Genomic DNA, 17002 nt, shown 5'->3' with positions numbered 1-17002 from the left:
TAAGTGGAAGGTACACAGAAGGCAATGGATTTCATCAACTATCTAGAACAACTGCATGAGGTTAGATTTTTTTTTTTAACATTTTATTTATTTATTCATGAGAGACACAGAGAGACAAGAGACATAGGCAGAGGGAGCCTGTTGCAGGACTCAATCCCAGGACCCCAGGATCACAACCTGAGCCGAAGGCAGATGCTTAGCCACTGAGCCACCCAGGTGTCCCAGGTTAGATTTTTTAAAAATAGGATTTCTTAATCTGAAATGAAAGAGTCTGCGAGGACAATGAGCAGTCCTTAGAATCTTGGTTCTAAGATTTCTAAGACAATCTTGTAAGTTGAACATGGCCAGAAAAAGCAGGGAGTGCTCCTTGACGATCAAGAGAGATTCTGAAGACCTATAAAAGGAACACTATATCCACCAGGTAGTAAAATGATGGAATTCATTACCCCGGGTGGGCATGGCGAAACATACAAAGGGAAAGGCTGAAAGGATCTTCATAATTTCTTATTGAGAACTGGATGCAGAGTTGTGATGATAGGTCATGCTGATGACCTGATGCTTGGCCTGAGAAAAAGGGCAAGCACCTGTGCATATGTGTGTGTTTGTAGAGTTGCTCATGAGAATGGCTACCAAACTGTTACAGATGGTAGTCTCAGGATAATGGGGTTTCAGATGGTATTTTCTTCTTAATATTTCTAATGTATTTAAATTTTTATAAAGAGTTGCTTTCATTATAAATTGGGAAAGTATTATTTTCATATGTGCGTTAGGAATAACAAGATATAAAATTCTAATACAGTGATTAAAATGTCTGGATTTGTGAGTCAGAATGAATTATGTAGGTAAAGGCATATTGTTTGAGGTATTCTGCTCAACTTTTTTGGGGGGGAAGGATCGCCTGCACATTGATTCTCCTCTTTCAGCAAAAATAGCTTTCCCACAGACCCGAGGTCTACCTCAGGATGGCATTTCTTGGGCTGTTTCACTTTTAGCTCAAAAAGACACAGTTGGACAAGGTGACTCATTTTATGCCCTTCAGTGCTCAGCATGGCCTTTGTTTCCATACTTTCCCTCCCTGTGCTCTCTTCTCACCCAACAGCTAGACTTTTGAAATGAAAGTCAGAACTTTTCTCAAAAGCGGCCAAAGGTTTCCCATGTCATTTGTAAGAAAATCTGGGGTGGCCGCACGCCCCCACCTACCATCCTCCTCTTGCCTGCCGTGCTCCAACCACGCATCCCACCATCGGTGTGTCCCCCGAAGGCCTGGCTTGCTCTATCCAGGAATCTGCCTGGCTTATTCCTTGCCTCCTTCCAGCAGAAATCTGTTCACGTTTCTCCATCCTGAAGGTTGCCCCTGACCTCTTTCTAAAACACCGTTCACACTTTCCCTTCCTCTGTTACCAGTTCTGTTCTCTTGCACCCAATTTCAGTTTTTTCCTTAGTGCTTATCACCACTGACATAGATATTTATTTCTGTACTTGATAATGACTGACTCTCCCGAAATGTAACCTCCAAATGAAATCATTACAATGTAACTTCATGTCTTTCGCCAATGCTGCGAGGGCCCAGCCAAGGACAGTGCCCCACATGTAGTAAGCACTCAATAAATATGTGTCAAATTAATGAATGCCTGATTTCTCCACCTTGTGTTCTGACATTTTTGCCTTGCAGAGAAGTTGTTACATTCAACCATTTCCTGGAAGCAGCAGCTGAGAAGGAGGTTCAAGGGAAAGCTCGGCTCCAGGACTTTATTGAGAATCTGTTGCAACGGGTAGAACTGGCGGAAAAGCAGTTAGAGTACTATCAGAGCCAGCAGTCCGCCGGCCTCTGTCGAGACATCAGTGAGCACATGGTAAGTCATGCAGGCCCAGCCACCAGGCGTGCAGGCCTTGGGTAGGATGAGACGGACGGGGTCAAGGACCCAGGAAAGGGGAGCTGGGGAGTGACTTGCAGGAACCTTCTAGACCTCATTTGAAAGCACAGCACCGGCCATGCCTGTGGTATGAAGTGATGCAGGTGAATCCAGGACACGGGAAATAAGCAAAATCCACGATGCACAGTTGTCTTCGCCCTGCCACTCCACACCAAGATGGATAGGTAGAGATAGTTTTATATTATAGATTAACAGTGTAGGAAGTGGCCAAAGAACTCATCGGTCTCGACCTGGGTGCCCAAGTAGATTGGAAGGTATTAGCCTGTTCTGGAGCTCTTCAGGAGAATCTTAAGAAAGCTTTGGCCTTTCCTTGTAACAGCAAAATCTAACCACGTACCTCTTTTTTTCCTTAAGGGGAAGGATGGCACTATGTGATAGACTTTATAGGTGAAACATTCTTTAAGTAGATTTTCAGAAATTCTTAGAAAATTTCACAGGTGGCAGTTCTATAATACATTTTTGTATACAATTATATATGTTACTTCAGAGACCTAAGAAACCGAGAGTCCAGATAAGAACCATGAATATGGCTGAAGGTCCAGATGCTACTAAGTAGCTTGATCAAGATTCCCTGGTCTCTTTGGGGGTGGGGAGAGATACAAATAACCACGCCCAAATGAGGGAGATGAACCCTCCAAACAATTTTTTTGATATCAGCAACAAAGCCAAAGAAAGGATTTTTGAAACCCCACAGTGGTTTATTTTTAACATTTTCATGATCTCTTCAACTTTACTTATGCTTAGCCCTTCCCCAAAAGATTCTAAAATGATTCTTTTACTTCCCCCCCAAATGGACTGTACACATAAGGAAAAGAAAAATAGGAAACATTTATGCTAGCCAAAATGTTGGTAAAATTGCTACTGGTTGATTAAAACGTTTAGTTTGAGCATTCTGGAAGCCAAGATTGAACGGAAACAAGATTAAAAAAGAAAGAATGAGATGAAAAGCAGGCGGATAAAGGAAGGAAGGTGGGAGGGACAGATAGACAACAGGAAAAAAATGGGGAGGGAGGGAAGAAGAAGTGTTATATAACTGTACTGTAATGTACACTCAGCGCAGTGTGGCAGCAGGAACTCTAGAACTTTCCAGTCAGGAACAAAAGTATACTGGAAAGAAGTAAGTTTGTTACCTCTGTGAGGTTCCAGTAACTGTAATCAAAGCAGTTTCAGCCACAGTGACATGTTTATTATTTTCCTCTTGGTGTTCGTGGTCTCCACAGAGGGAGCTTATACTTCCTTCCTCGATTTTTCTCTCATCTCCTTGGGAAACTGTGAGTCCAGTCATAACTAACTATGGCTAGAGGGATACTCTGAATTCCTTTCTGCCTTCTTCCCACCCTGCTCTCTATCAGCAGGGAGTGTGGCATTAGATCATGGAGCCTAGATGTGAGGTGAAAAGGCCTGGCTTCCAGATCATTCCAACCCTACTCCTTGTCTTCCTGGGCCTATAATTCTTCTATAAAATGAAGCAGTTGGACTAGATGCTCGCTAGGATCTTGGCCTCCTAAATTCTCTGATCATCACCTGATTTGGTTAAGAATTATAAAAGTGTAGCATTATTAAGTTTTAGGCTTACAGATAACCCAGAGCTAAGAAATGGGTAAAATTCTACTGTACCAAGCCAAGAGGATCTTAAAGAAAGGGAGAAAGCAGTGGAAGGCAAGGATGAAGAGAAGCAGCATATTCATTCTCTCTTATTTATATTTCTGTGCTTGTTTTCCTCTGCTCAGCTTATTTTTCCAGCTTGAAAATTAAGCATCTTTTAAGAGACATTGCCAATGATTATTTTCACCAGATGGTACACACCGTCAAAAGTTGGACAGTTCTCCGCTCTTCTAGTCAGCTGTGTATATACGAGGTTATATGTGTGTGTGCCTGAACACACGCAGCGCACACAAGTATACATATAGAGACATAGATAAACAGACACACATGTACACATACATCCATATATACATATACAGCAGGAAATTAGTCCATATGTTTATGCTTCCTGTGTCCCAAAGGTGACACGATCTGCCTTCATCAGACGTGATCTACCTGAGGAAGAATGGACTAATTGAAATAAAGTACAATGCAGTTAAGATGATTGTGGGGAATGTAGAAGTGAGAGCTGTCTGTAAGTAGGACACAGTCACGCCACATGAGATGGACTATATGACTGTTGTCGGGAGGATACATCGCCCTGAGAAGACTGAAAACGAGGCACATTGTTTTTGAAAGGATTGAGTGGAGACACATTTTCCCCGTGTTCATGGAAGTCCTCCAAGCTCCTCTTTGGACCATAGCATCGCACGTGACCAGGTAGTCTACAGACCCTCAGACCACTACTCCCTTATCCTTCATCTCTTTAATCTTAATAGTATAGATGCATCTGTGAAATTGGAAACAGTATCTTTGATGTAATGCAAGCGCAAAGTCTGGCCTCCCAGGGTTGCTGTGGCTGTCCACAGACAGAAGAACTTAGATCTTTTAGCAGGAAAAGCTTGGAATCATTGCTTTGTTGACTGACTTGGCCCAGCTTAGTGAGGGCACAGAGCCCTGAGAAGCCCTAGCTTCTGGATCCTCAGCCCTTCCCAGGAGAGCTCCTTGCCCCAGTGTGCCCCAAGATATGGAGCAAGGTGTTCTGACCCATAGCCTCCACGCTGCAGCCTACGACAGCTTGGAAGCCATCCTCAGCTTGGGCTGGCTCTTCATCTCCCCTAAGGCTGCACTGCAGAATCACTGTCTGCCCTCTTCCCTCTTTTTCTTATTACCACCTCCAGACAGCAGTGAAATTTCTAGATTGATGTATGAGTTGCTTCTTTCCAAAGTGTGTTCTAGCTTTAAGATTGTTTTATGCCTTAGCAAAACTCCCCCTCACATTTAGTGCCTTTTCTGCAATGATGTTTCGGCATCTGTATTTTCCCCCTTAATTCCCTTGAGAATTTGTGTTCTTTTTTCACCTGGCTGATTTCTAAAAATGTAACATGCTTACTCAGATATTTGTCTTTATGCTCTGAAAAATGCTGTCGAATTAGACATAAAGTGACCTAATATCCCATCTGCCCGAATCATGCACGGAACTGCTCAAAGGGAAGGCTATGAAACAGCTTGGGTAATCTCATTTTAAGTGTTGCATTCATTTCTTGCAGGTTGCTAAATCGGGGCTAGCAGCCATGCATTCCATATGTATTTACTGGGGACACAGCCCTGACTGGGTACTGAGGGCTCAGGGCGAATGGGGTGGGTGAGGCCCCTGCCCTCAGTGAGAAAGGGCAGTGCCACCAGAAACAAGGCAGCACATAACTAGGATGATCTCAACCCCTGTAAAGAAAGAAGTAAGAGGATGTGTGAGAGTGACCCACTATCCCTCCGTGATCAGGAGAAGCCTTGCAGAGGAGGCTACATTGGGACTGGGAGCTGCATAAGAAGACCTCGACGGCTCAGTGAAAATTGGGAAGTGGCTTAGGAGGGGACAAGCTTGGCACATTCGAGTAACAAGATGAAGTCAGAGATGCAGGAAGGCTCTAGATTGTGGCAGGGCTTCTGAATCACAGAAGGAGCTTAAATGGGTTGCAGAGCATAGAGGGAAGCCATTGAAGGTTGAAAGCTGGAGGTGATCTGTGTTTAGCAAAATCACTCTGGCTGGTGAGTGGGGAATACCCTAGAGGGTTGCAGGACTGAGAGACAGGTTAGAAGGCCTCTATGGTGTGGCAGGGGATGGCAGCTTGGGGAGAGTGGGGGCAGAGAGAAATGGTGGGCACAGGATAGATCCTGGGGATAGCGTTAACTAAACCAGTTGGACTTGCTGAAGGATTCAGTTTTAGCAGGTGAAGGAAAGGGAGGAATCAAGAATGAATTCAAGATTTTGGCCCGAGCAGTTGAGTAACAGCATTGCTAAAATACAGAGAGGGGAAGTGAAAGGAGGGCTGGGTGTCCAGTGTCTCCACCCTGGAGCAACTGGAGACCCCATATTTGTACTCACTTTGGCTCTCAGTGCACTTACTTATATTCTTCCAACCCAGAATCTTCTTTAAGGACTCTCTTGATCTCTATCCTCATACAAAGTATTTGGACTAGGAGAAAGTAGAGGCAGGGAGGTAAGCTAAGGGGGACAGGGGTTTCCATCTGCCTAAGGCTGTGGGACCAGAAGGAACAGTGGCCTCTTGTGTTCACAGGGTGGAGGGCACATGAGGCTCCGCCCTACCCCAGCCTCATGATCTGTAGGATCACTGGAGAAATTCTAATCCAGCCACGGATTCCATTTAACTTTTTTGTATGAACATGCTGGCTCTTACACAAACACACACTCTTCAAGGAGACAGGGCAGAGTGAAGTCTTGCTCGGACTTAGAATGTGCTAACTTGGGTTTGAAGCCCAGCTCAAAAACTGGTAAAGCATTTCAGTATCAAACCAGCTACTTAACTCTTCGGCCTCACTTTCTACATCTGTAGAATGGGGATGACAGTGCCTACCTCCTAGGGTTGTTTTTAGGGTTAATTGTGGTGGTTATATGATCAACATTTTAGCCAGTGTGTGACATACACACCTGCCCAAGTTATGGTATCTGTATATAGGTGTATAGGTGGGGTTTCTGATTCATCTTTACCCATATTTATTTGTACATTTCCTTTTCAGTAATACACAGTAAACTCTTCTAATTTCCTGAGGTCTCAGCAGGGTCAATCAGTGACATTCAAAGGCACCAAAGTTTTGGTTCTCAAAGCATTTTGGAAGTTGGGGACCTCTTTGAACATTTGATAACATTGTTAGCTTTTTCCCCAGGGAGGAAAGTATGTATATGCATGTAAACACACACACACACACACACACACACACACACACTTCACATAAAATTCCAAGGAGTATTATATATACATATGCAACACACCATCAAACCTTATGCTTATATACATATATAAAGTGAAAAAAATTGTTATGCCTTAAGAATAATTTTAAAAAGCAGGAATAATTTTATTTATTTATTTTTCTTTTTAAAGATTTTATTTATTTATTCATGAGAGACACAGAGAGAGAGAGGCAGAGACACAGGCAGTGGGAGAAGCAGTTCCATGCAGGGAGCCCGATGTGGGACTCGATCCCGGATCTCTGGGATCACACCCTGGGCTGAAGGCAGTGCTAAACCCCTGAACCACCTGGGCTGACCAAAAAGCAGGAATAATTTTAAAAAGCAACTTTTGGGATCCCTGGGTGGCGCAGCGGTTTGGCGCCTGCCTTTGGCCCAGGGCGCGATCCTGGAGACCCGGGATCGAATCCCACATCAGGCTCCCACTGCATGGAGCCTGCTTCTCCCTCCGCCTGTGTCTCTGCCTCTCTCTCTCTCTGTGACTATCATAAATAAATAAAAATTAAAAATTAAAAATTAAAAAAAAATAAAAAGCAACTTTTAAAGGAAGAAAAACTCTCTAAACTTTTTTTTTAAACACAGTTTACATATATACATACTAAAGTCCATTCAGGGAGCCCAGCTGAGAAACCCTTATTGGTGGTCGTGGGGCCACGGCGGGATGATGGAAATGCTGGTACCTTTGGGCTTTCCAGAAACCGCCAGCCTGATGTTTGCCTGAGCCATCTGTCCCAAGTTCTTTGTGTATTGCATGACCTCAGGACCCTTCTATAAGGAAGGTGCCTTTTTCTGTCCACCTTTATTCATCTCCTGTTGAATCTAGCCAGTGGGAACAGGGTCCGCAATAAAGCTTATCTCATCTTGCCTTTCTGAGGACATGAGCCTCAAAAGTTGGTTTAGGAAAACTTCTTTCTGACTTGCTGCTGACTCCAGCTCGAGCTGCAGGCAGAAGACCTGGGAGAGTGACCCCATTACGCTGAGCCTGGTTTCTCTGATTATTTGAATAAAGAAGGACTCATATCTTGGCCACATGGGGCCCCAATACCAGAGTGGCCCTTTCTACACATTTTCTTTAGCATCCTCTTCTTCTGTTGGTCTGTCTGCTGATGTGGCAGCAATTCTTATAGTGAAGGCTACATGAGGGAGGTCAGGAAATGAAAAGGTTGGGAATTCACTGGCTTTGCCTCTAAAGTGAATGGTGACATCTGGCTCACAAAATGATAGTTACCAATTTGTTCTGCAAATGATATTTGAGCCCAGCCACAAAAGTGCATGCAGATACTTTATTGGGAGTGGAAAGTAATCTCAATGATAGATGGCCTCAGGGACAGTTGTGGAGTTGGTCCTCATATGCTCCCACTTTAGAAATGATGTATTTTAGGCAATAAACATTTTATGCCAATTTTCCCTTTAGTTGATACACTGTGACCAACCACAGCTGTAGTAAATTAGCTTCACATGCCGCCTGAATGAATCAAGAAATAATGGCATATCAGTCTAGTTTTAAAAGACATGTTTCTTTAAATGTTGCTCCATTAGAGGGCTCTTTGACATTTTGAAATTTTTTAGATCTACTGATAAAGGCTTCTTGGAAATCTCAGAACAGGGAGCTACAGAGGCTCCTTGAAGAAGCAGAGGCTGAGCAGGAGATGTTCTTGTTCCCTGGCCCCGGTGGAAGGTGCCATGGGCATGCTACTGATAACAATCCCTGGCTTCCTTTAATGGGAATGGTTTCTTAAACACGAGTGAGAAAGATTTTTAAAGCCAAATCCAACCTTCAAGGGAAGTAATGTTTTTTCTTATTTGTTTTCCTTCAGCTTACAGATATCTCATCAAATAGGAAACCCAAATGCCTGTATGTATATCTTTTTATACTTGGGCCATTTAATAATGTTTGCATAATGTATTTTCCTGTTATGTTTTATATATATAATATCTGTATTATAAATGGATTTGAGAGTCTCAGATGAAAATGTACCTTACCTGCCCAGGTGCCTAATTTTGTAAATTGTGGATACAACTTTTAACTATGCTAATAGTCTATTAGTATATGGCAGTATGATAGTTGTGCAGGAGTATTTTCACAGTATCTTGTAGTGGAACTTTCTCTTATTGGGGTGTAGTGTAATCATAATAGCTGTGTAGTAGTATTAATGTAGTATACTATATTAGGTATATATAATATAAATATATGTATAAATTTATGCTAGGAATCACATATTTTATAGTTGTTCTACTACTACTACTACTACTACTACTACTACCACTACTACATATAATCACTTAAAGAGTCAAGAGGTTTGTATTCGAGTCTCATCTTTCCACAGACCAGCTGTATGTATTATCTTGGATAGTCCCTTACATTTTCAGTGTCTCCGTTTGGTCACTGGTAATAGAAACAGTAATATCCTCCTGGGAATGTGGCATCATGAGTTCATTTCAGGAAGACCACAGGACTATTTGAAAGAAAAATACCAACTTTTATTGGTATAATACTGGCAGCATTATTATCACTCTAGTGTGCAGGAGTGATTGTGCCATGGATGGTTTTTTTTTTTTTTTCTTTTAAGGTTCTAAACAAAATCTTTCTTTCTGCTCATCTCCTTCTGCTCAACTGTCTGTAGAAGTAGAGGGCACCCACATCCTGTGTGTAACCACGTTGATCTCAAGACCCATTTTCATCCAAAAGGAAGGAGCTACCTGAGAAAAGCCAAGGATGACAGAACCAGCATGCAGCCTGCTAAGTCCATTCATGAACAGGCTGAGTCCCCAAGAGAACTCTGCAGACCATCGAAGAAAGGGGAGCCTCTGGGCTTTAGCCGGAAAGGCAACATCAGGCCCAAAGTGGCCAAAAAAAAGCCAACAGCAATTGTGAACATCATCTGAAAGGGTCGTGGCCCTGGACTACCATTGCTGGGCTTTGCAGAACGTTGTTCTGGGAGCCAACAATGCCCTTTTGGATGCATCCCATAGTAAGACACATTGGGAAAAAGAAGGGCATAACACATTTATTTCACATCTATACAGGCACCTGGATTAACCAGAATTTTTGAAAGGGGAATCTTGGGGAACCAGAAATTTATTATAGGCTCCTTTTAGAAGCAAGAGGCAGATTATAGAAAGATTTGAGGAAAAAAATGAAAACAGTCTTCTCCCAAAATTTTAGTAAAAGAAAGCTCCCAAGTTGTTAAATAAATTGACCACTCTCCAATAGTTTCTGCATCTGGGGTTCTGTGCAGGGACCACACAAGATTCAGACACGAGGAGAAAAGTCTTCTGTGTCTGCTGCTCCCTAACTTGTGGGGCAAAGGATGGGAACACAAAATTCTCTTAATAGCAGTGAAATAGTAATAACTTTTAACTTTGCCCTCAGTTATTTTGAAAGCATCCAAAATAAGGATTCCTGTTTCCCCAAGTATTCTGGTTAATCGAGCTTTCAATGTCTGGGTTGCTTCCAGGATTCGTTTTGTTAGACTTCAGTTCTCATTCCTAGTTAGTTTGATTCAGGTTTGTTGTTTCTCTGGATGTATGTTTATTCTGGCTTTGGGGCGCCTCTGCTCTCCTTCAGCTGAGCATTCTGCACCCCAAGACTGAGCTGCAGCCTCTATCTTCAGGGCTGTTAGTGTTACCTGTGGTTGGCGCAGAAAACCCCCCTAAAGCCCTTAAAATCTTAAAAGTCTTTGATCAGCGCCCATCACCAGTTGCAGGTCTGCAGGGCTGGAGCACCGGTGGATGGCACGTCTAGTGTATCATGAGCCAGCCTGGAGACATGGCAGATGTTACTCAGCCCTTTCCCAAAATCTGCTTCCCTGGTAGTAGCAACAGCCTCCAGGGGCTGTAGGCATGACTATCCACTTGCTGGTCTCATTTTTCCACCTCCCGCTGCTCCTGTGCCCTTTGATGACTAAATATACATCCTTACCTTTCAACCAGGTGTGTGAAGTGTTCACTGTACACTGCTTTCTAAAGTAGTTTCTGAAACAAACGGTGCATGTGGGATCCACAGTCTGAGACTGTCCTCCTCTCCCTCCCTAAAATAGCCTTTGTTTCCACAAAGAACCATCTGTTAAGAACCTCCTGCTTTATGATTTTCTTCAAGAATGAATTTCCATTATTTTTAATGTTAACAATATCATCAGGTCTTCTGTAGAGTTTACAAGTGCTGACATCCTTCTGGAAAACAGAGTAGTTATGTCCACAAATGTATACATATATATAACACAAAATATATATGTTGAGTATATTAATAATTTATTTTTAAATACTCCTGCAAAAGGTGTGTGTTTGTGGTGGGTGGTTTTTAAACTATATACATTAGTTCATGTAAGTTGAATTCTTTTATTTTGAAAATTAAAACTGTAACTTAATTAACATTAGTAGGATGATTGTTACTGCAATAAGCATCAGATTATCAATGCATAAAAATAGGTATTAAGCAGTTATTAAAATGCCAGTAAACTGAAAAGTGTAACTTATCATTATACAAACATTTTGAACCTATCATAGTGAAAATGTTGATTTTTGACCTTCGCTTTGACATCTGGCTCACAGGGGTGGGCCATTCATATGGTGTATAGGCAACTATCAAGTGGGGAAAAAACATTGCTGTGAAGTGAATATCACTGTTTAGGCTAACATTGTAAAAATTGTAATGTTACAATTATTTATTTGGAGAGTTAGTCTCCTACAAAGTTATTTATTATTGATGTTTATACCATGATTGCACTCTAGCCTTTTACATACTAAAAAATTGACTTGTTAGTTGTATTGCATGCCCTTTGTCCCGTAACATGTGTGTGCAATGACAACAACTTGTTTTTAAAGGTGGTATAGCCAGATTTTTTTTTGTTTTATTTAATGTAACCCACATTTTCAGTTTTTATTTAATATGCCTAGAGGGCATGACAGCCCTCTTTGACAGTGGTACTCCGTGATCTTCAGAAAGCACCATAATGTCATATCTACTCTATGTACATTACCCAAGACAAATGATTTTAAGAGTTACTATATTAAAAAGTTCTTTTTAATTCCAACTAAATTCTCACCTTCATATAAGGAAATGTATTCTCACCTTCATATGAGGAAATGTATCTTCCTTAGAGACATAAATTTGCTGTTGAAACATGGGAGCTGGCTCACTCTAAGGGATATTCCACTTACATGCCATGGCCTGAGCCATGTACCATGTCCCACTTGGGTCTTATTTTTAAATATATATATATATATATTTTTTGTCCACATGGGCAGTCAGCCTGCGAGTTGATTTTTGAAGAAATTACCAAAGTTTCTGGGAAAACATGTTCAAGGCTAAACTGAAGAATGGATCTAATTTTATTATTTGTTTTGTAAGGAAGGAATCTTTCTTTGAACTGGTCTTTCATTCTTTCTTCCCAAACTAGGTTATAGATTTTCATTTGCAAAATTCAGGTTGCTTAGACACTGTTTTCCAGCATTCTGCAGGGTAGATCAGTTGTATGGAAGTTGGAATGTTCTTTTCCCAGAATTGAAAAGAAAAAGTTTTTAGATTATGAAATAAATATTATAATAATAAAGCTATATTTATGAATAATGTGTTGGTATGTTTTGTCCAGTTTAAATGTTTCCGGGGAGCCAAGTGTGCCGGTCCATTAACAGGAAACAAAATGGTTTATCGTGAATAAGCTGTTCACTCTACATAAAATCAGCATGCCCTTGTACCTATAATCTTTCTTGAGAACTTAGCATGATCATTTTTATTTATCACAATGCCTATATCTAAAAGTTCTTTTTACATATGTTCACACTGAGAAGTCCTCATTAAAAGCCCATTTGGTGCTTTTCTCCCATCTTCCTCCACACTATGAGTAATTTTCCTACACTCTATTTTTAAACTTGGCAACTCTTAGCAAAAACCATGAACAGATTTCACAGTGTATATCCCAGCTTATATAGGCTATACATGTCAGTCATTGCAAGACCCAGAGAGTGATTACAATAGATAATGGAGAGAAATACTGTGTATCACTGGTAGATTACTCAACCATGGAATTAGGAAAATTTGGGGGATGCCTTTTGTTTAGGACCATTTAGAGCTTTTAGGGAGATATCTGTTCTTACACGTACTCCTGTTAAAGTTGCTGGATTCACCAGGTTATAATATTCTTGAAAAATAAGTGTAACATTCTCAATTATCTCTGGGCATTAGAAAACATAAATAAATCCCAGTATCTTGATTCTTTTTAGGCTGAATCCTTAAAAAATGAATTCCAGGATGGCATACATGCAGGCCCAAATGCAAGCCCTGGAACAACTTCAAAATTTAAATGAGGGAATGCTTTAGAAACTGGATTTTTCTTATGTGTATGGAATTAAAGTGGTGAACTTTTTTTCATTCCTTTCTGTCCATGCTCTATATCAATAAAATGGACACATCTGAAATTTTCATTTAAGAAAAAGATCTTTAGGATGCCTGGGTAGCACAGTCAGTTGAGCATCCAACTTTTGATTTTGACTCAGGTGTTGATCTCAGGGTTGTGAGACAGGGCCCCATGTCAGGCTCTGCGCTCATCAGCGAAGTCGGCCTGAGATTCTCTCTCTCCCCTTCCCTCTCCCCTTCTCCCCGACACACACACCCTCACTCTTTATTTAAAAAGAAAAAAGGATCTTTACTGTGTAGTGCTATGATGTGTTTACTCTGCATTTGTAGCCATTATTTTAAGACATTTTAAGCCATTCCAAGAAGCAAGTTTTTCTCTTAGAGGAAACTCACATATAGGCAGGCCTAGCTCTACTGCCCACACTGTAGTGGGGACACTGATAAGTTTTGTATATAGGGAGGCAGGTGTTGGGGATGTTGAATGAGAGTTTTGGTAACCCTGTCCTTTGGGAAGAGGAGACATGATTGCTATCCCTGAATATCTGAAGTGCTGCCACATGTAAGAATATTTATTTCGTGTAGTTACACAAGGCACTACTAAAATCAGTGAAAGTTCTACAAGAGCAGACATTAAGTCATTGAATGAAAAATAAGTGCAACACAAAGTAGGTCACCTTTTGAAAAGTGAGCTTCCCATCACTTTGTGGTTGATGGGATTCAGCTTTGGTAGGGAATCAGACTGGATTCCTCAAAGAACACTGAGCCCTGGGGTTCTATCATATGTGCTGAAACTCTATTATTGAAAATGTTGGCTGTGTCAAACAATATTGATGTGACAAACTGATTTTGGAAATTTTCCTTCACTGACTTGGACTTTGTGAAATCTCCGGTGACTTGTTTCCACAGCTAACCTCATAGAATGCTTTTGAAGTGGGTAGGGATGAGGAGGTATCATTTTCTCCTTTTAGCACATGCAGAAACAGGGAAAATGGGAAATAGACACTTGGCATTCTTCCTTCAATGGGAACCATGAGCTTCTTGAGAAGCATCTCACCTCACTGAATGTGGTTTTAGTGTTTAAAGAGAAGGTATGCTTTTTTTGGTTACAACAGAGCCCCTGAATGCAAGCCAGCCCTTCATCTAGTGTTCAGTTGAGTCAACAGTGATGCTGTCCAATGTTGGGGTTGGGAGGGAATTAGTAAGAGATAACATGTAGTATATCAGGCTCCATTATCGTGCTGCCTTCCTCAAGCATTTTTCAGGTGGTTTTAATGATACTTGACTTTCGCCTCTTAAGACTGTGACTTCACCATATTTTACATAAATGAAGGTGGGGCTTGTAATTGTTGGAAAATGTTGTCCAGGGCCCAAGAGCTCCTTCATGACAAAGCCAGAGTGATACCCAGAATACCATCTTCCCGAATCTCATCCCGTGTTCTTTTCACTACATTGTGCCATCTCCTTGAAAGAGTCCCAGAAAATGGCCCTAAGTCTGTGCATTTGTTGATCACACAATGTTTCCCAATGTCCTAAAATTCAGTTTAATATTTATTATCAACGATTGCACCTCTTTAATGCAAGCTGCTGTGGGGGGATATAAATATCACCACTTTGTAAATTCTTGATATCCTCCTTGTAACAGAGCCAGCCCAGCTTGGCAAGAAATTACAGTTTCAGATCTGTCAGAGTTTACAGCCCACATTTTTAGACACTTCAAATTGGTAGTTTGCAGACTGATGAGAGAGGGGCACTACATTTACCTTACTGGGTATATCACAGAAATAGGTGATTTTATATATCTCAATCCCTTGTCTTTGTTCAAGGCAAGGGTGTCCATTTCCCTCATTCTCAACAATGCACTCTTTTGATTTTATCCCTATTTAAATCTACCTGTAACTTGACAGCATAGCTGAAATTTTTTATATAATCCTAAACACAGGGCTAATGGAGGGAACCGGATTTCTACTGGGGAGGGACACCCTAGCATAAACACAAAGAAGTTTGAGGTAGGGGGATGGCAAATGAGTGGGGATGCAGAACAATGCCCCAAGCTTGCCTTTGTGCTCTGACTCTGGCCTCCCTCTCCTATTTCCTCTAGTTCCTCCTCAGTGCTGACTTGCCCCTCACCCGCCACTGGCTTCCTTCCAGAGCCCTCAGATACCCTGCCCTCCCCCTACACAGCTGTTATAGCAGATTATGCCCTCTGCCTGGAATGCTCTTTTTCTTCTCCACCTGGTTAATTTCTACTCAGCCTTCAGATTCCAGGTGAATTGTCACTTCCCCAAGGCAGTCTTGTAACTCTTAAAACACCACGTACCTTTCCCCAGTAGGACTAATCCCAGGTGCCTCTTTAGACCTAATAATGTGATTCCTTGACTCACACCTGCCTCCTTCCCTAGTTCGTCATTCCATGAACAAGAGGCCATGTCTACATCTTTTATCCCCAGTATGTCCCCAGTGCCAAGTGCAGTACCTGGTACAGAGTGGGTCTTCAGTAATGAGTGTTTGCAGAGTATGTGAGCATCAGTGCCGTCAGATATGTTAAAAGAAAAAAAGAAAGAAAAGAGAAAAAGGAAAGAACAGTGAGAACGTACATTTTCTTCTAGCTGGGGAGGATCAAAGAGGAAGTGGCATCTGAAGGATGAGTCAGATCAGGAGTGACAGAAGAAAGGAGAGCATTTTAGGAAGTCTGAGCAGAGTCATAGGGGTAGAAGGCACGAGGACCAGTGAGACCTGGGAAATAATTTTGTTTCACTTGTGTAATATACAAGCCACGTTTGCCTGTCTGCGAAATCACTAGAATTAACTACACATCTAGGAATGCATCCATCCAACCAGCCATTTCACCTTATTCATTGGGCCTCTGTATAAGCCAATCACTGTAGTACATACGAGGGATATAGGCTGCCTCCTGACCACATATATTCGAAGTGACTGGTGAAGTTTTCTGAACCATCAAGGCCAATCTCAGTCACTGTCAGCCTCTGGAATGGTGTCCACATTACCCTGACTGGCCTTAGGGCTTTTGCAGTCTTCCAGGACCACAGTATGTAAACAGAATCCCTGATTCAGTCATTCTCCCCTGTGACACTATTTATCTTCTTCATGACATGGATTACTATCTGAAATTATTTGTTTACTTGTTGAATGGCTGCCCGCTGCCCCTGCCTCATGGAAGTGCCTTGCCTGTCTTTTTCACTGAATACAACCAGATCCTGATTGACGAAGATTTGTTCAATGAACAAATGAGTTGGTTCTAGAGAGAACTCTTTTTAGGAGATCTGATCTAGAGCAGAGCTAAGGAGTAGCTCCCTCTCTGTTTTCCTATTACAAAATAGGAAAAGAGACTTGGAAGACTCCCTCCAGTATGTGGAATAGAGAGAGAGGAATCTTTGGGTGCTTCATATGGTCTGAATGTTCTTTCTCAGATGACAGTAGTTCATAGCTGATACTGGTCTTCCCCCGGATAGCCTAGGTTTCTGCAAGATGGAAGCTGAGCTCACAGGTAGCTCCGTGTCCCCAGATGGTAACAAATTCTTCTTTAAAAAAAAAAGATTTTTTAAAATTTATTCATTCATGAGAGGCAGAGAGAGAGAGGCAGAGACACAGGCAGAGGGAGAAGCAGGCTCCATGCAGGCAACCCAATGTGGGACTCGATCCCGGGTCTCCAGGATCATGCTCCCGGCAGAATGAAGGCAGGCACTAAACCGCTGAGCCACCCAGGGGTCCCCACAAATTCTTCTGAGATTACTCTATAGCAGTGATTCTCAAACATTCGTGGGAATTATGATCACCTCGGGAATTTGGTGAAAATACAAAGGCTTAGGACCTGTCCTGCTTCAGCAAGCTGTGACATCTGTGTCA

The 17002-nt window shown here is 41.8% G+C and overlaps 1 protein-coding gene across 7 annotated transcripts in view; it reads left to right on the top strand.

Moving 5' to 3' along the window:
• Window positions 1–17002, top strand: part of ZNF365 (zinc finger protein 365) — a 128150-nt gene that overhangs the window by 12466 nt on the left and 98682 nt on the right. For 4 of the 7 annotated variants that reach the window (XR_005986967.1, XM_041750268.1, XM_041750272.1 and 1 more), the window contains exon 3: window positions 1673–1853. Coding sequence is in view for 6 of the 7 variants with exons in the window: in XM_041750268.1 (XP_041606202.1) it covers window positions 1673–1853 (181 nt within the window). In the remaining variant the exon portion in view is untranslated. Of the gene's footprint in view, window positions 1–1672; window positions 1854–8600; window positions 8639–9353; window positions 12350–17002 lie in introns of those variants that run through there. The other 3 variants (XM_041750267.1, XM_041750273.1, XM_041750270.1) reach the window with 3 other exon arrangements.

The sequence above is a fragment of the Vulpes lagopus genome, chromosome 3 (genome assembly GCF_018345385.1).
Source record: "Vulpes lagopus strain Blue_001 chromosome 3, ASM1834538v1, whole genome shotgun sequence".
Lineage (NCBI taxonomy): Eukaryota > Metazoa > Chordata > Mammalia > Carnivora > Canidae > Vulpes > Vulpes lagopus.
This window is presented reverse-complemented; position numbering and strand designations above follow the sequence as displayed.